General features: G+C 36.3%; 6 protein-coding genes across 6 annotated transcripts; all 6 read left to right on the top strand.

Moving 5' to 3' along the window:
- Window positions 1-500: 500 nt before the first annotated feature.
- LOC141719722 (uncharacterized) lies at window positions 501-1,402 on the top strand. The gene is made up of 2 exons (XM_074522095.1): window positions 501-753; window positions 918-1,402. Exons 1-2 carry the CDS (start codon window positions 501-503, stop codon window positions 1,400-1,402), a joined length of 738 nt encoding a protein of 245 aa, XP_074378196.1.
- A 4,836-nt stretch (window positions 1,403-6,238) lies between these two features.
- On the top strand, window positions 6,239-8,067 carry LOC141721081 (anthocyanidin 3-O-glucosyltransferase 2-like). Its single transcript, XM_074523823.1, has one exon. The coding sequence runs from the start codon at window positions 6,391-6,393 to the stop codon at window positions 7,852-7,854; it is 1,464 nt and encodes a 487-aa protein (XP_074379924.1). The 5' UTR covers window positions 6,239-6,390; the 3' UTR covers window positions 7,855-8,067.
- Window positions 8,068-8,511: 444 nt separating this feature from the next.
- LOC141721083 (anthocyanidin 3-O-glucosyltransferase 2-like) lies at window positions 8,512-10,262 on the top strand. Its single transcript, XM_074523825.1, has one exon. The coding sequence runs from the start codon at window positions 8,686-8,688 to the stop codon at window positions 10,144-10,146; it is 1,461 nt and encodes a 486-aa protein (XP_074379926.1). The 5' UTR covers window positions 8,512-8,685; the 3' UTR covers window positions 10,147-10,262.
- Window positions 10,263-10,627: 365 nt separating this feature from the next.
- Window positions 10,628-12,523, top strand: LOC141721082 (anthocyanidin 3-O-glucosyltransferase 6-like). The gene has a single exon (XM_074523824.1). The coding sequence runs from the start codon at window positions 10,821-10,823 to the stop codon at window positions 12,279-12,281; it is 1,461 nt and encodes a 486-aa protein (XP_074379925.1). The 5' UTR covers window positions 10,628-10,820; the 3' UTR covers window positions 12,282-12,523.
- Window positions 12,524-13,212: 689 nt separating this feature from the next.
- On the top strand, window positions 13,213-15,108 carry LOC141721080 (anthocyanidin 3-O-glucosyltransferase 2-like). Its single transcript, XM_074523822.1, has one exon. It carries the CDS (start codon window positions 13,369-13,371, stop codon window positions 14,821-14,823), a length of 1,455 nt encoding a protein of 484 aa, XP_074379923.1. The 5' UTR covers window positions 13,213-13,368; the 3' UTR covers window positions 14,824-15,108.
- An 840-nt stretch (window positions 15,109-15,948) lies between these two features.
- Window positions 15,949-17,751, top strand: LOC141717181 (anthocyanidin 3-O-glucosyltransferase 2-like). Its single transcript, XM_074519286.1, has one exon. It carries the CDS (start codon window positions 16,111-16,113, stop codon window positions 17,584-17,586), a length of 1,476 nt encoding a protein of 491 aa, XP_074375387.1. The 5' UTR covers window positions 15,949-16,110; the 3' UTR covers window positions 17,587-17,751.
- The last annotated feature ends 736 nt before the right edge of the window (window positions 17,752-18,487 follow it).

Here is an 18,487-nt window from a genome sequence, read left to right as displayed (position 1 = left end):
TGAAGATTTAATTTATTCTTTTAATTAAATTATATGACTTAATTAATTAATAGAGAATTAATACTAATCTTGAACAGCAACCATTCTTCTGAAAATCTTCTGAAAATCACTGTCAATTATGAATCAATTCCACCACTTCAATGTTGACACTCGATGTACTGTCTGGTTCATGAGTGACTAACTTCCGTGACGTTTCTTCATGCCTTAACTTTGATACACTTGATTTTCTTCAGACTAAATCCTTGTAATTAATTGATACCCTGACTAGATCTCTGTCACTTGATTAAATCCACAATCTTGATTTATATCACTGAGGCTTGATCAATTTCTTGAGCTTCTTCCAGTGAATTAAGTCCTCAAGTCTATAGACGAACAATGTTACTTAATCCTTTGACATATGTTACTTTGAGAGATCTCTCTGACGATAGAACCACTATTTACTTGTTACATCCTTATTTGAGTTGAGTTAAATCCTCGAATTAACAAATAGGCTATGACATATGCCTTTCATCATCCCTCCAGAAAATAACAGCTGCATTTCGAATGCTTGCTTATGGAACGCTGCAGATTCGGTTGATGAATATATTAGGATTGGGGAAAGTACAGCTATCGAGAGTCTTAAAAGATTTGTAAAGGCAGTAGTTGAAGTATTTGGTGATAAATATTTGAGACGTCTAAATATGGAAGATACAACGAGATTGTTGGCAGTGGCAGAACAACGCGGCTTTCCAGATATGTTAGGAATTATTGATTGTATGCATTGGAAGTGGAAAAATTGTTAAACCGCATGGCAATGAACTTATACAGGTCATGTTCGTGAACCTACGATTATTCTGAAGCAATAGCTTCATATGATCTATGAATTTGGCATTCTTTTTTTGGATTACCTGGATCTTTAAATGATATTTATGTGTTAGATCGATCTAATGTTTTTAGTGAATTAGCAGAAGGTCGTGGACCTGAAGTTAATTTTAGTATCAACGGGCATGAATATAAGATGGGATACTATCTCGCCGATGGTATATATCATTCTTGGCCAACATCTGTTAAAACTATTTCAGATCCTCAAGGTAACAGAAGAAATTATTTTGCCGCTGCACAAGAAGCTGTTAGGAAAGATGTTGAGCGAACATTTGGAGTGTTGCAATCTCGATTTACAATAATACGTGGACCTTCACATTTTTGGGAAATCGACACAATGAAATATATAATGATGTCTTGTATAATTTTGCACAATATGATGGTTAAAGACGAAAGGGAATTGCATATAACAGATTATAATTATGACATGGATACCGACACACCAATCATTTTTATGAATATTGGCCGTAGAAGAGACATCAAAGAATTTATTGAGATACATCGACAAATTCGAGATAAGCAAGCTCATATCCAGTTATAGAATGATCTTATCGAGCATCTTTGGAAAATTCATGGAGGTGATATATAATAATGTCCTATTCTTATTATATTTTTCTTTCAATATATATTTTAAATATTGCATCCGTGTTGTATTTTCCTTTTAAAGATAGAACATTTCTTTCATTAATTGTCAACAAATTCAACAAAATTAGAATATGTAGGTCATGCCAATATATAGGCTACACGATCTTAACATAACAATCAAACTAAGCCATTTTTTCAAGATACTTGCTTCGAGAGAATTGTAGTAACTAGCAAGATGAGGTTCCATGATACTTGTGTCTTTTTCCATGTTAGAGGCCTCGTACAATTGTCTCTCTCGCTCTTCTTTTCCTCTCTTCCATTCATGTCTTTCCTCCTCTATTTTGACTACCTTGTCAAATGCCTCCAGTCTTTGTTGTGCGATGATCGTTAAATTTTCTTTCATTTCATTGAGTATGACTTTGAATTGATCTTCTTTAGCTTCGAAGTTCAAATTTTTTAGTTTCTTTGTTGCCTTTCTTCCAATAGGCCTTTCCATCATTTCTTCACTTTCGGTATCAACACTAGCACTCACTAGACTTTCGGTGGATGGTGTGGTAGGCGACTTATCATTTGGAGATTTCTTGTTTTTTTTGACTTGGACATATTGGATGAAAATTTTGGCGAATGGCACAATTCCGTCCAACAATGCATATAAGGAAAATCATGGTTTTGAATTTTTTGATACATTTCACATGTTTCACGAACCTGAATCAACAAGAGAAAGATGTTACAATCAGAATATGTGAACAATGCATATAAAAACTGCTGCAATAAATCTCCAGGAAGGTAAAAAATTGCTGCAATAAATCTCCAGATTTTGCAAAAATTGTAGTTGGGAAACTGTAAAAAACTAATGCGAAAAATCTGCAAAAATTTGCAGAAAACTGCTGCTCAAAAATTGCAGAAAATCACATAATTCTGCTGAAAACTGCAACTAAAAACTGCGGAATTCTGGTTCAAAAAAGCTAATGAACATGGACTGCATATGAGAGTTTCTCAATTAAATAAATACATGTACCTTGTCTTCTCTAGTCATACCACTTTGATTTTGGTCGTCTATTTGATTATAAAAGCTTTGAAACTTACTCACACAAAGTTGTATCGAGGACCACCGATTATATAAGGAGCTTGAAGTTCGTTCGGTGGGGAACGTTTTGTATTCGTTGTAGTAGCTTGCAATTTTAGACTAATATGTTTGTTGTGTTTGATTGTTGCCTTGAATTGGGTCCAAACTTATATTTTTCTAAGCGGATATAAGTAGCAGATCTTCTTCGATTGTGAAATTTTTCGATCTACCCTTTTTTGATTTGCTTGTCAACTCTTGTGTTTGTGATAATGGAGGTGCTTGCGAACTCATTTCTTCATTATCATTATAGACACCATCATTTAGCAATTGAGTGAAAAATGATTCCATTTTCTACAACAAAATCAAAGTGTTTAAGAAAGGCAACAAGCAAACATAGGGGAAGTAACCTTTTATACAAATCAAACACTACACCATCCTTGCAGGTAGCATTATGACACATCATTCGTTTTATGTTACCAAGTACAATTACAACTTCTGGACATACAAAATGGTACTACTTACAACCAACAAACAAATCAAAACTTAATGTTCAACAAGTAAGATTAAAACAAGAATTCAACAATTACATATCCAATTGCAGGAATAAAAAAGGAAAATCAAAACAAGGGATAGCCCTATTTTCCCCTTTTTATGCACAAACATTGAATTAATTTGTAGTAGACATACCTTGGGTGTTGGTTTTCTAAACCAAAGAAGAACTTATGTGAATTGGTAAAAAGATACAGGTCTTCAAGAAGGGACATAAGTTTTGCCGGGAATTGGGAAATATCAGAGGGCGGGAGTCTATGTGGAGAGATTATAGAGAATGAGTTTGACTAGTGAATTTGGGGAAGCCATATACATAATTGTAAAAATTTAGAGAAGGGGGGAGCAGCGTTGGAGTGACCTAATTTTGTATATATACATAGCCACGTCAATTATACATAAGGGGTGAGTGCCCTTGGAGATGCTCTAAGATGTTAATTAAGGCAGAAGCAAGGACCTTTCCCTTTACTGCATGTGACGACCATAAAAAATACTAGTACATTTCTTTTGATTTTAAACCTATCAATTGTAAATAATATTCACAATTAAGATTACGATAAATAAAAAAATCTAGTCGTCTCCTTCCTCTCCTCCCCTCTTCTTGTTCATCTTCAAGTAAATCGAGGGGATTCCACTAGTTTTCTCTGGTGAAAAACCCCAACCCCTTCATTCTCTTTTGTTCTTGTTAATTTCCTCCAATAAAACTCATTTTTTTATGTCTGTGTGTCTCTCCTTTTGGAGTGTGTGTTTTGTCTCTACTTTTGAAGTGTTTTGTTATGTTTTTGTTTAATTATGGTTGGTTGAGTTTATTTGGTGTTGAATTGGTTGAGAACGAGTTTATTAATATTCTTGGTGATATGTAAAGCCTACATCGAATCTAGAGCAGTGGTGATTATTGCAAGAGCTCACCTTTCACAGCCAAAGATTGTTCATCTTTCACGGGTTTACACTTTCGGCATGTCTATAGCTGGTATCCGGCATCTAACAATGGTTGTTATGTGATATGGTCAATTACAATGTTGTTATTTTCAGAGATGTTGGTAGAATTTGGATCGCTTGGGATGTCTTTGATTTCGTTTTTAATTTTAAGAATTTTAAAATTTAATGTGTTAAACGATCAGAAAACAAATCATCTAATTATTTTTAGTATGTTATTTATTTTACCATCTGGTTGTATCGACAGTTGACTGTATTATATTCAAGTTAATAATTTTTTTTTGCATTTGTCAAAAAAAACATTTAAAATATATATTTTAAAACTAAAGTTAAAAAAAATGCAAAAAAGCAAAATAAGTTGAGAAAAAATACGTGTTACTAACGTTCAACTTATCAGCTTATAAGTTATAAATTCAACTTATAATTTGACAAACAGTTCTCGATAAATAATTAAGGGCTTAAATCAGATAAGTCACTTATAAGTAGGCCATTATATTTTTTTTCTTATATCTATTTGCAAGATATGAAATTTATCTACATAAGTGTTTTTAACTACTTATTGCAAATCTAACCATACAAAAAGAAAAAAATGCTTAACACTATGTACAAAAAAATTTATAAAATTCTTATAAAAAATTAAAATTATCTTAACATTATAAATTATATTTATTTGCTATGATGGTTTATATTGTATTGTAGTTTACAAATTTAAAATAATGAGAATTTCAGGAGTTTTGGTAGAAAATATATAATTAAATTGATCAATATGCTATTTAAGATATGTACCGAATATCAGGACAAACAAAAGTCTATCATATTTTTATGTTCTCTGTAAGTTCAAATAATTATTTTGCTCACAAGATATTAGTTTGCCTGATCGTTAAAATTTGAAGGATATCAATTAACAAAGTAGAATTACATAAAAAATGTAATTAAAGATTTAATAATTTTATTATTTTAGAAACTTAATATAAATCAAACCTCATTTGTACAGGTTATTAAAGGTTTATATAGGTGAAAAGGCATAGCAGATGTTAGGAGTTATGCGTATAATTATCATAGTTACTATATTTTTTAAATCACAAACTAGATCTTTCAAGTAGAAAATGAGAATCATTAAATCTAAATTTTAAAAATATAAATAATCAAAATTTCCGTTTCTAATCCTTCCCGCTAACATATTTTAATATAATCTTGTTATTCATGTTTGATGGATTATGATTTGGAGGAATCAAAAATTACAAAACATATATGATGGCATTCATCCTATTAAGTACTCCTCTGTCTCATTTATAATTTCATAATGTTTTTTTTTTCTGAATAAAAGTTTAAATAAAAGTTTTATGTTTAAACTTTTATTTTAAAACAAAATTTTTTAAAAAAATACTATAAAACTATATTTTATAAAAATCTCCAAATATATGTATAAATAATAAACCTATACAACCTAGGATGGAAATAGTATTTTTTATGTGATAGTCGGAAAATTGAGTTATAATATAATAATGACTCATTCTATTTCCGCTTATTATGCAACAATCCGCCACTTCTACAAACGTATTCTTAATACCCAAGTGTATGTGGGCACATCAACTATATATGGAAATGACAACTATCCATTAGAATACAAGATCCTCCTTCCTCTAAGTTCTAACACTTTAAAATTTTGGGAAGACTGATTTCTTGATATGATATCAGAATAAGTTAGATGACACATGTTTGATCGTGTTAGAATATAAGGGGTTTTAGAGCGACCGGCCGGGTTCCTCGACACTACCAACATAATATTCATAGCAAAATCATACTCCCTCCATCTCTCCCAAATGTTTACATTTGGGTTGGGCACGGAGTTTAAGAAAAATGATAAAATAGTGGAGGAAAGCTAAAATAGTGAGTAAAGTAGTGTGACCGATTAATATTATATGTATAAAGTGAATATAGTGGAGAAAAGTAGTGGTTGTAATTATTTTAAAAATTATAAAAACTTTACTATTTTTGAAAAGTTTTGAAATGTAAACAATTGGAAGGGACATCAAAAAAAGGAAAGTGTAAATAAATGGGAGGGACGGAGGGACAGAGGGAGTATCACTTTTAAATAAGTAAAAAAAGAAAAAATCATATCAGTTGTTGGATAGAATACTAATACTTGTAACCTCAAACAAACGTATGTGCTTCCGTAATCACAGGATATGCCTCAAAATGGCCTCCAGTATAATAGAAATGAGAAAGTGGACTTTGCTTCTTAATAAACAATACACGAAATCAGACAAGTCTTATAATTGATTATTAATTGGTTTATTAATCGATCTATACTAGCTTGCACTGATGTCCACTCTTCCAAAAGGTCAATGTACCTTTTGTAAACCTTTTCTTGCGCTAATTTTTCGATACTGAAAATGTTGAGAGCAGAGTTAATCTTTATCCCAGCGCCTGAAGTTGGCCATCTGGTAGCTGCAGTAGAACTTGCAAAGCTGCTTGTTTGTCGCGATGAACGAATCTCCATCACATTCCTTTTACAAAAGATGCCTTATGACACTGGCGTTGTAGCCTTCACTCAGAACCTTAAGAAAGATGATCATGACCGCATTGACTTTGTAGACATTCCAGCCCCGGACGAGACTACTATGACAGAGCTTATGTCCCTGCCACCCACATCTTTCCATGAAGCCTTCGTCTCAAATCAGCGGACTCCGGTGACGGATATAGTTACGACAATTTTGAAGCGGTCCGAGACTTTAAAGCTAGGTGGATTTGTCCTTGACATGTTTGTCACTCCCATGATAGATGTGGCTAATGACTTCAATGTTCCAGCTTATGTATTGTTCACTTCTGGTGCTGCTTTTCTTAACCTCATGTTTTATGCTCAAGATCTCAAAGACAACAAAAACCTGGAAATTTTAAAGTACAAGGACTCGGATATTGAGCTCTCTGTTCCGGGTTTCTCTAACCTAGTTCCTGCTAAGGTTTTGCCTCCCGTGATGCTAGACGAGGGTGGATCCGCCATGATGACAACTATAGCTACAAGGTTGCGAAAGATCAAAGCTATTTTTGTTAATACAGTTTTGGAACTCGAAGCTCATGCTATTAAGTTCCTTGAAGATGATAGAAACTTGCCTCTTATTTACCATGTAGGCCCTCTAATTAATTTAAAATATGTCGAGACGACATCCCATGACAAAAAATCCGATTTGGACATTGTGCCCTGGTTGGACAGGCAACCATGTTCATCTGTAGTATTTTTATGCTTTGGTAGTAAGGGAAGCTTCGATACAGAGCAAGTAAAGGAGATAGCATGTGCTTTGGAGCTCAGCGGACAGCGTTTCTTGTGGTCTCTACGACGCCCATCTCAAAATAAGGAAATAATGGAACCGCTAAAAGATTATGAGGATTATAATGAGGTGTTGCCAGAAGGATTCTTGGAGCGGACTTCAGAAATAGGGAAAGTTATTGGATGGGCGCCACAGATGACTATACTTTCCCATCCAGCAGTTGGAGGATTTGTGTCACATTGTGGATGGAACTCTACATTAGAGAGTATATGGTTTGGTGTGCCAATAGCTACGTGGCCAATGTACGCGGAGCAACAGATCAATGCATTCCAGTTAGTAAAGGAATCAGGAATTGCCGTGGAGATTAAAATGGACTACAGAAAAGACGATTTTCTTAACAATGAATCAGCAGAAGTTGTGAAAGCGGAAGTGATAGAGAGGGGTATAAGATTTGTGATGGATGGAGAAAGTGAATTAAGAAGTAAGATGAAAGAAATGAAAGACAAATGCAGAGAAGCCACTGCAGAGGCTGGCTCATCATACACTTCCCTGGGACAGTTTATTGAGGCTGTCATTGATAACATCCGATAAGGAGCTTCCAATTTAAATCAATAATAATATTTCTACAGCTCTAAACTATATTGCAAATCAAGATTCTGTAAATTATTACCTCAGGATCATCATAGCCAGTTGTTTATTGTTTTAGTGAATCTTAGGCCTTGATATCTTCTCTTTATATTCCCTTCTAAAATGTAATGTATGTTATACATTGTAATCTATAGTAAATAATCCGAGTTTTCTGTTTTTCTTGGATTGATGCATGGATTCAGTTTCAACTGTTCAAGTTATACGATTTATTAAACCATCCTCCGGATCCAGTTGTTTGAGTTGGTTTCAGTAATCCATCCAGGAAGCTCAAAAGCATAATAATGTTTTTGTTGGAGTTGATCTTGAAATCTGTCTACAGTTTTATGTTGTTAGTACAATCAAGATATTCTAATACTTTTGACACATTTCTACAACTTTAAAAAGCGGATAAAAAATTGATATATAAATGTATTTTACTATAAGCGCAAAGTAAAACGCATCCTGCAACTTTTGAAGTAACAACCTATTGCCATCAATGATGAACGGTAACATGATAGCAAGGCCAAGGAGGGTCACCTGCAAATATACATGCATCAGGAATACATAAAAAATAATAATAAAATAATTGAAGAAAACTACACAAGCATTTTTCGTATCCATCTGTAACCATGTATTGATCTTATCTTTTCTTATAATGTCCACATATATTTTTGTGTAGATTAGATTGGCAGCGAGTTCATAGCATTATTATCTAAAGGTTGTGGCAAAGCTAATTCAATCCCTTTTTCTATATCTTTGATCACCTTACTCGACCAACTTCTAGTTGTAAAAAAGATGAGAGCAGAGCTAATTTTTATCCCTGCGCCTGGAGCTGGTCATTTGGTATCTGCAGTTGAGTTTGCGAAGCTCCTTGCTAGTCGTGATGAGCGTATTTCAATCAGCATCTTAATAATGAAGTTTCCTTTTGACTCCACCACAGGAGCGCTGCCTCGGAACCTTAAGAAAGAGGCTCATGAACGCATAGCCTTTGTGGACATTCCTGATTTAGATGAGAGCACGCTGACAGAGCTCATTTCTCTACCAATGATATCTTTCTTCACTTCCTTTATTGAGAGCCAGCAGGCACCGGTAAGAAATATAGTTACAACAATTTTGAAACAGTCCAAGTCTGGTAAGCTTGGTGGATTTGTTATTGATATGTTCTGTACCTCAATGATGGACGTCGCGAATGAATTCAAAGTCCCGGCATATGTATTCTACACTTCTGGTGCTGCTTTACTTTCCCTCAAGTTTTACATTCAAAATCTTAAAGACAGCGAAAACAAGGAAAGTTCTGAGTTCAAGTATTCAGACCCTGACCTCTCCGTTCCTGGTTTCATCAGCCCGGTACCTGTTAAAGTTTTGCCTTCGGTGATGCTTACTAAGGATGGGTCTGCCTTCGTAGTAGGTATAACCCGAAGGTTACGAGAGGCCAAAGCTATCTTGGTAAACACAGTGCGGGAACTGGAAGCCCATGCTATCAAGGCCCTTTCTGATGAGGAAAACACACCTCTGATTTACCATGTAGGCCCTATAATTAATTTTACAACTGGTGGGGCGACAACCGATAAGGAAAGGTCAGAAGAGGACCTTGTTTGCTGGTTGGACTGTCAACCACCTCTTTCTGTAGTGTATCTGTGCTTCGGCAGTACGGGAAGCTTTGATGCAGAGCAAGTAACAGAGATAGCACACGCATTGGAACTCAGCGGAAAACGTTTCCTGTGGTCTCTACGACGCCCATCTCAAGAGAAGGAAAAAATGAAACCACCAACAGACTATGAGGATTACAATGAGGTGTTGCCAGAGGGATTCTTGGAGCGGACATCAGGAATAGGAAAGGTCATTGGATGGTCGCCACAGGTGACTATCCTATCCCATGTATCTGTAGGAGGATTTGTATCCCATTGTGGATGGAACTCTACTTTAGAGAGTATATGGTATGGCGTTCCAATGGCTACCTGGCCTCTGTCTGCTGAGCAACAGATCAATGCCTTTCAGTTGGTGAAGGAATTGGGAATTGCAGCGGAGATTAAAATGGACTTCAGAAAAGACAATTTTACTAACATTGAACCAACAGAAGTTTTGGAAGCGAATGTGATAGAAAGGGGCATAAGATGTCTGATGGATGGAGAAAGTGAAATAAGAAGTAAGATGAAAGAAATGAGAGACAAATGCCGAGAAGCTACTGTAGAGGCCGGCTCATCTTATACTTCCGTTGGACAGTTTATTGAGGCTATAATTGAAAGCATCCGATAAGGAGCTTCCATTTATACCAATGATAATTTTTCTGGAGATCTAAAACCTATGCATATCAAAGTCCTACAAATTATTACCTCTGGGTTATTCTAGCAGTTCTTTCTTGTTTTGGAGAATACTTGATATCTACTCTTTATGATCCTTTCTACTCCTGTAATGTAATGTATGTATGCAATACAACAGAAGTTGTAACAACAGAAGTGATAAAATGTCTGATGGATGAAGAAAGCGAAATAATAGTAAAATGAAAAAAATTGAAAGACAAATGTAGAAAGGCTAATGTTGAGTCTATCATTGATAACATCCTGGGAGCTTCCACTTACATCAATAATAATATTTCTTAACATGTTTTAAGCATTTTTTCATGAACTGACGCAGATGGTTAACAACCTATGTCATCAATGATGAAATGTAGCATAATAAGAGAACAATAAGTTTGTCAGAATATTGTGCAAATAATTGAATAAAATTTGAGTCCGCACAATATCTTATGACGAATACACATGCATTTTTCGTATTTATCTGTAGCCAATTATTCATCTTATCTTCTCTTATGATGTCCACATAAATCTTTGTCTAGATTAGATTGGCGGTGAGTTATATCATTATTGCAAGGAAACTCATTCTAAAGATTATTTTTGATCATCTTACTCGACCAATTTCTAGTAGTAAAAATGATGAGAGCAGAGCTAATTTTTATCCCTTCGCCTGGAGTTGGTCATTTGGCATCTGCCGTTGAGTTTGCGAAGCTCCTTGCTGGTCGAGATGAGCGGATTTCAGTCAGCATCTTGATAATGAAGTTTCCTTTTGACTTCAACACAGGACCGTTGGTTCAGAACCTTAAAAAAGAGGCTCCTGAACGGATAGCCTTTGTAGACATCCCTGATTTAGACGAGACCACTCGGATCGAGCTTATGTCTTTACCACGGATGTCTTTCTTCACTTCCTTCATTGAGAGCCAGCGGCCACTGGTAAGAGATATAGTTACAACAATTTTGAAACGGTCCGAGTCTGGTAAGCTTGGTGGATTCGTCATTGATATGTTCTGCGCGTCAATGATAGACGTTGCAAATGAATTCAATGCCCCAGCTTATGTGTTCTTCACTTCTGGTGCTGCTTTTCTTTCTCTTAAGTTTTATATTCAAAATCTAAAAGACAAACAAAGCAAAGAAATTTCTGATTACAAGGATTCAGATGCTGACCTCTCCGTTCCTGGTTTCATCAACCCAGTACCTGTTAAGGTTTTGCCTTCCGTGATGCTTACTAAGGAAGGGTCTGCCTTCGTTATAGGTGTAGCCCGAAGGTTACGAGAGGCCAAAGCTATCTTGGTAAACACAGTGTGGGAAATGGAAGCCTATGCTATCAAGGCCCTTGCTGATGATGAAAACACCCCTCTGATTCACCATGTAGGCCCTATAATTAATTTTACAACTGGTGGGGTGACAACTGATAAGAAAAAGTCAGAAGAGGACATTGTTTCTTGGTTGGACTCTCAACCACCTCTTTCTGTAGTGTATCTGTGCTTTGGCAGTATGGGAAGTTTCGATAGAGAGCAAGTAACAGAGATAGCACAGGCATTGGAACTCAGCGGACAATGTTTCTTGTGGTCTCTACGACGCCCATCTCAAGAGAAAGAAAAAATGAAGCCACCAACAGACTATGAGGATTACAATGAGGTGTTGCCAGAGGGATTCTTGGAGCGGACATCAAGAATAGGAAAGGTCATTGGATGGGCGCCGCAGGTGACTATCCTTTCCCATCCATCCGTTGGAGGATTTGTATCCCATTGTGGATGGAACTCTACATTAGAGAGTATATGGTGTGGCGTTCCAATGGCTACTTGGCCTCTGTCCGCTGAGCAACAGATCAATGCCTTCCAGTTGGTGAAGGAATTGAGAATTGCAGTGGAGATAAAAATGGACTACAGAAAAGACCATTTTACTAATGAACCAACAGAAGTTTTGACAGCACATGTGATAGAAAGGGGTATAAGATGTGTGATGGATGGAAAAACTGAAATAAGAAGTAGGATGAAAGAAATGAAAGACAAATGCAGAGAAGCCACTGTGAAGGCCGGCACATCTTATACTTCCCTTGGACAGTTTATTGAGCCTATCATTGATAACATCCGATAAGAAGCTTCCATTCTTACCAATGATAATATCTCAAGATCTCTAAATCAAAATGCAAATCAAATTCCTATTAATTATTACCTCAGGGTTATTCTAGCGGTCTATATTTTAGATTGTTCTTTCTGGTTTTGGTGAATCCTTGATATCTACTCTTCATGATCCTTGTTACTCCTGTAATGTAATTTATGTATGCAATACAATGTAGTCATATAGAAATCTATAAGAGATGATCCGAGTTTGTTATTCCTGAATTGATGCATGAATTTATGAATACAACATACTGTTGGGAGGAATCAAACCGCAGACTGTGCTACTATCCACACAATCTCCATTTGCCCTTACCACCTGACTACCTGAGCTACCCAGGATCGTTAACGCCTTATTTGAGAGAACAAGTCCAAGTCATTTTATCTAATATAATTTTTTTTTGCCAGATATCTAATATAATTAAATGATAAGAAATTCAGAATAAACACTATACATCGAGCCCGACCTACAGTGTTCTAGATTGCATTTGTCTGTGCAATCAATATATAGTAACGCAGCAGTTTGACACGTTTCTGAAAAAATAAAAAGCATTCTGCAACTTTAGAAAAACAAAAAATCGATAAAGAAATGCCTTATAGAGTGTGGAAAAATACCAAAATTTTCTATTTGTCGTGTTTTCAAATTTTTTTTTCTTGAAATTATGGTGAAAAAGGTCAAGACACTGTAATCATCTATGATCAGTGGGTAACATGAAAGTGAAAGGAGGGTCGCCTGCAACAGAAAAAGAAGATTGGCAGAATATTCTGTCTGTATAAATTGCTATTAAGAAAAGTTGATAAAATTGAAAAAAATTAGAGTCCGCATAATATGTTCAAATAATACAAATGCATGTTTCCTAAATATTAGCACAATATCTTAGAATACACATTCATTTTTGCTACTACATCTGGCCTTACCCTTTTCTTATCATGTCCACATACATCTTTGTCTACACTAGATTGGCATTGCGTCTACAGCACTATCACAACAAAATTGATTCAAGATTTTGCAATATAAAGTTGTAGATAATTTTGGTCATCTTATTCAGACTCATTTTAAAAAGATGAGAGCAGAGCTAATTTTCATCCCTTCTCCTGGAGTTGGTCATCTGGCATCTTCCGTTGAGTTTGCTAAGCTCCTTGCCAGTCGAGATGGTCGGATTTTCATCACCATCTTGATAATGAAGCATCCTTTTGGCTCCAACACAGGAGCATTGGCTCAGAACCTTAAGGAAGAGGCTCCTAAACGCATAGCCTTTGTAGACATCCCTGATTTAGACGAGGCTACTCGGAAAGAGCTCATGTCTTTACCACCGATATCTTTCTTCCCTGCCTTCATTGAGAGCCAGCGGGCACTGGTAAGAGATATAGTTACAACAATTTTAAAACAGTCCGAGTCGGGTAAGCTTGGTGGATTCATTGTTGATATGTTCTGCAACTCAATGATAGACGTGGCAAATGAATTCAATGTCCCAGCTTATGTATTCTTCACTTCTGGTGCTGCTTTTCTTTCTCTCATGTTGTACGTTCAAAATCTCAAAGACAATGAAAGCAAAGAAATTTCTGATTCAGACGCTGAGCTCTCTGCTCCTGGTTTCATCAACCCGGTTCCTGTTAAGGTCTTGCCGTCAGTGATGCTTACTAAGGATGGGACTGCCTTCATCGTAGCTACAGCCCGAAGGTTACGAGAGGCCAGAGGTATCTTGGTGAATACCGTGTTGGAACTGGAAGCCCACGCTATCAAGTCCCTTGCTGACGATGAAAACACTCCTCTGATTTATCATGTAGGCCCTATAATTAATTTTACGACTGGTTGGGCGACACCGGATAAGAAAAAATCAGAAGAGGACATTGTTTGCTGGCTAGATCGTCAACCGCCTCTTTCTGTAGTTTTTCTGTGCTTTGGGAGTAGGGGAAGCTTTGATGCAGAGCAAGTAACTGAGATAGCACACGCATTGGAACTCAGCGGACAACGTTTCTTGTGGTCTCTACGTCGTCCATCACAAGAGAAGGAGAAAATGAACTTACCAACAGACTATGAGGATTACAATGAGGTGTTGGCAGAGGGATTCTTGGAGCGGACATCAGCAATAGGAAAGGTGATTGGATGGGCGCCGCAGGTGACTATCCTTTCCCATCCATCTGTGGGAGGATTCGTATCCCATTGTGGATGGAACTCTAGTTTAGAGAGTATATGGCATGGCGTTCCAATGGCTACATGGCCTCTGTATGCTGAACAACAGATCAATGCTTTCCAGTTAGTCAAGGAACTAGGAATTGCAGCGGAGATTAAAATGGACCACAGAAAAGACCAATTTACCAAGTTAGAATCAACAGAAGTTGTGAAAGCGGAAGTGATAGAGAGGGGTATAAGATGTGTGATGGATGGAGAAAGTGAAGTAAGAAGTAAGATGATGGAAATGAAAGACAAATGCAGAGAAGCTACCGTAGAGGCCGGCTCGTCTTATACTTCTCTTGGACAGTTTATTGAGGCTATCATGGATAACATCCGGGTGTAGGAGTTCAAAAATTGCATCAATAACAATAATATTTCCGGAGCCTGCAACTAAGGAGCAAATCTTCGTCCTATAAAACAGGAAGTCAGGATTATTAAAGCAGCCTATGTTTTAGTTAGTTCCTTGTTGTTCTTGTAAACCTTTCAACTTGAAATGTTCTCTTAATAATCCCTATTTTTATGTAAGAAATCCATTAGGCCTTTACAGTTTCCAGTACTTAGTTAATATATTTTTGATGTATGTTATACGATGTACTAGAGTATAGTAAATTATAATTTAAGCTCCGCAGATGTTATGTTTTCTGGATTAATGCATGATTTTCAATCGTTCAAGTTATATGCTACAGTTGAGCTATCCTAAAAGGGATGTAACTTAGTTTTCTAGTCCAGCCAACCAAATTTGAAAACTTCAAACCTGCCAGATTCTGTTTTAAACCGATGATCTGTAAGAAGATAAAGATTTAGAAAGAAAACAAAGCTGCAATCTTTATTCATTTTTCAGGCCATCAATGTAATAAAGTCATTTAGTACGAGCAGGGGCGGATCCAAGCACAGATAATGGGTGTTCTTGATCCCCCAACTCCCAAAAGTCCAAAACAATGCTATCTTTGATGTCATTTCTATAATTTGAAACAAAATCATAAGAAGTTAAAATCCAAAAATATTCTATACTCTGAATTACATGTTCATAAATCTTACATAATTATGTAGTTGCTGGAATCAGACCCCATTTTAGATTAAAATTAATTAATTAAATTATATAGTTTTATTTCGGTTAATCAAAACCCAAATGTAACTAAAATGATACCGAACTGAGGTTTCATAATTGTTAGCTAAACTGAAATTAATTTGATTTTTCGGTTAGTTTTGCGTTAACGTAACCGAATGCTTCTACGAGTAATTGAAAATACATTTTTTTTATTTCAAAACCTTGGAAAAGACAAATTTAGAAACTAAACTAGGTTAGTGGGCGGCCAAAGCTGTTCTGAATATTGTTGTGATGAATGATTGAACCTGTTCTTTGTATCTCAGATGTTTCATTTATAGTTTTATACTCCTGCCTGCTTTCCTCGAATTGCACAACAAATGGAACTTGAACACGCATGGCCAACAAGTCTTCACGCATGGCCAACAAGTCTAAAAAGTTAAAGGGACGGACGACTAGACTTTGGTCCGTCCTTGAAACAATTAGATTTCTCTTCTACTAAAACTAGTTAGAGCTTGTTTCAAAGATTTATAAAAAATTTAGTCATTGCCAACCTTTTTTCATCCCAGTTATTGTTATAAAAAAATGATGATATCAGAGTTGATTTTTATCCCAGCTCCTGGAGTTGGTCATCTGGTATCTGCAGTTGAGCTTGCAAAGATGCTTGTTCGTCGCGACGAGCAAGTCTCCATCAACATCCTGATAATAAAGATGCCTTTCGACAGTGGCGCTGCTGCCTTAACTCAAAACCTTCAGAATGATGCTCCAGACCGCATTAATTTTGTAGACATCCCTTCTCTTGACGAGAGCATTGTCACAAAGCTCAAGTCTTTCCCACGCATGTCGTTCCTTGATTCTTTCCTCTCGGAACAGAGGACTCAGGTTAAAGATGTAGTTCGAGAGATTTTGAATCGGTCCGAGTCTTCTAGGCTTGGTGGATTTGTTCTTGACATGTTTTGCACCCCTATGATACAAGTGGCTAATGATTTTAATGTGCCAGCCTATGTATTCTTCACTTCTGGTGCTTCTTTTCTTGGCCTCGTATTTTATGCTCAAAATCTTAAAGACAATGAAAACCTGGAAATTTCAGAGTACAAGGACTCAGATATTGAGCTCTCTGTCCCGTGCTTCTCGAACCTGGTTCCTGCTAAGGCTTTGCCTTCCGTGATGCTAACGGAGAATGGATCTGCCATGATGACAACTATAGCAAGAAGATTACGAAAGACCAGAGCTATTTTGGTCAATACAGTATTGGAACTGGAGGCTTATGCTATTAAGTCTCTCGAAGATGATGGAAACATACCTCATATCTACCCTGTAGGGCCTGTAATAAATTTCAAGAAAGGTGAACCAACATCCAATAACAAGAATTCTTATGAGGCCATAATGAGCTGGTTAGACAGGCAGCCAAGTTCATCTGTGGTGTTTTTGTGCTTTGGAAGTATGGGAAGCTTTGATATCGAGCAAGTAAAGGAGATAGCAAGCGCGTTGGAGCTCAGCGGACAGAGTTTCTTGTGGTCTCTGCGACGCCCATCACAAGAGAAGGAAAAGATTGAATTGCCAAAAGATTACGAGGACTACAATGAGGTGTTGCCAGAAGGATTCTTGGAGCGGACATCAGAGAAAGGAAAAGTTATTGGATGGGCGCCGCAGGTGACTATCCTTTCCCATCCAGCAGTAGGAGGATTTGTGTCACATTGTGGATGGAACTCTACACTAGAGAGTATATGGTGTGGAGTGCCAATAGCTACTTGGCCAATCTTTGCTGAGCAACAATCTAATGCATTCCAGTTGGTGAACGAGTTGGGATTAGCAGTGAAAATTAGGTTGGATTATCGAAACAATTATTTTGCTCCAAATGAATCACCAGAACTTGTGACAGCGGAGGAAATAGTGAGTGGTTTAGGAGGTCTGATGAATTATGGTGAAATTACAGACAAGGTAAAAACAGTGCAAGACGTATGCAGAAAAGCTATTATAGAGGGAGGCTCATCGTACAATTCACTAGGGCAGTTTATCCAGGATGTCACTGATAACATAAACCAACGTTTCAACCTATAAAACACCAACTCAGGATTAATAAAGTAGCCCTATATTTTAGCTAGTTCTTTCTTCGTTCTTGTATGCCTCAGAACTTGAAATCTATTCTTTATAATCCGTTTTGTTATGCAAGAAATCCATTGAAATGGACAGACAAGGCTTTCCCTGTTACTACTAGTTAACATATTTTTGATGCATGTCAAATAATGTAATCATATACTAGCATTTTACAATTTAAGATCTGCAGATGTCGGTTTTCTTGGATTAATGCATGAACTCATTTTCAATCGTTCAATTAATTTGATATAATAAAGCTATCCTTGTGATTAGGAAGTAACCGGTTTGGGACTGGCAACCAAAATTGAGAAGTTAAACGGTGCTAATGACTTGATACTTACTTACAGATTATCTTCATACATTTTTTTCCCATTTAAATTCTATTTATATATGTTTACACCTTTATTGAATAGTCGATAATTTAAATAACGAAATAACTTTCCAAATTCGAATCCAAATAAACACATGTATACGAATGATTCTCCATCTTACATACTTTTACGTACTCCCTTCATTTCTCCTTTCAACAATTTTCATTAAATCCACTTTTCACATAACGGGCCGCGTCTCAACAGACGGCCCGACAATCAATCCGACTCGACCATACTTACATACCATAACTAAGTCCTTTTCTTGATATACAATCAATCACAAAATTTATTTTTTATTCCCGTAATCTATTTCGCGAAAATCCCAGTCGTTACAATATATATATATTAAAACGAATAGTGTTACATTATAATTTAAATTTATAACCATATGTTAGATTTTGACTATACGATCATCTGATGCAACACGGAAGCGTAGGATAAGTAAGCGCTAACCCTTAGGAACAAACACGAATCCACAAGCACGAATTCGAAAA

Source organism: Apium graveolens, chromosome 4, assembly GCF_009905375.1.
Source record: "Apium graveolens cultivar Ventura chromosome 4, ASM990537v1, whole genome shotgun sequence".
NCBI lineage: Eukaryota > Viridiplantae > Streptophyta > Magnoliopsida > Apiales > Apiaceae > Apium > Apium graveolens.
The sequence above is the reverse complement of the archived record's forward strand: the minus strand, read 5'-3'. Positions and strand labels throughout refer to the sequence as shown.

Bases quoted from the DNA above. Each gene is read 5' to 3' on its own strand.
- LOC141719722 (XM_074522095.1), top strand. From the start codon at position 501: ATGCCTTTCATCATCCCTCCAGAAAATAACAGCTGCATTTCGAATGCT. The intron at 754-917 runs GTATGCATTGGA...TTTATGTGTTAG, and splicing joins TATGTTAGGAATTATTGATT to ATCGATCTAATGTTTTTAGT.
- LOC141721081 (XM_074523823.1), top strand. From the start codon at position 6,391: ATGTTGAGAGCAGAGTTAATCTTTATCCCAGCGCCTGAAGTTGGCCAT.
- LOC141717181 (XM_074519286.1), top strand. From the start codon at position 16,111: ATGATGATATCAGAGTTGATTTTTATCCCAGCTCCTGGAGTTGGTCAT.
- LOC141721083 (XM_074523825.1), top strand. From the start codon at position 8,686: ATGAGAGCAGAGCTAATTTTTATCCCTGCGCCTGGAGCTGGTCATTTG.
- LOC141721080 (XM_074523822.1), top strand. From the start codon at position 13,369: ATGAGAGCAGAGCTAATTTTCATCCCTTCTCCTGGAGTTGGTCATCTG.
- LOC141721082 (XM_074523824.1), top strand. From the start codon at position 10,821: ATGATGAGAGCAGAGCTAATTTTTATCCCTTCGCCTGGAGTTGGTCAT.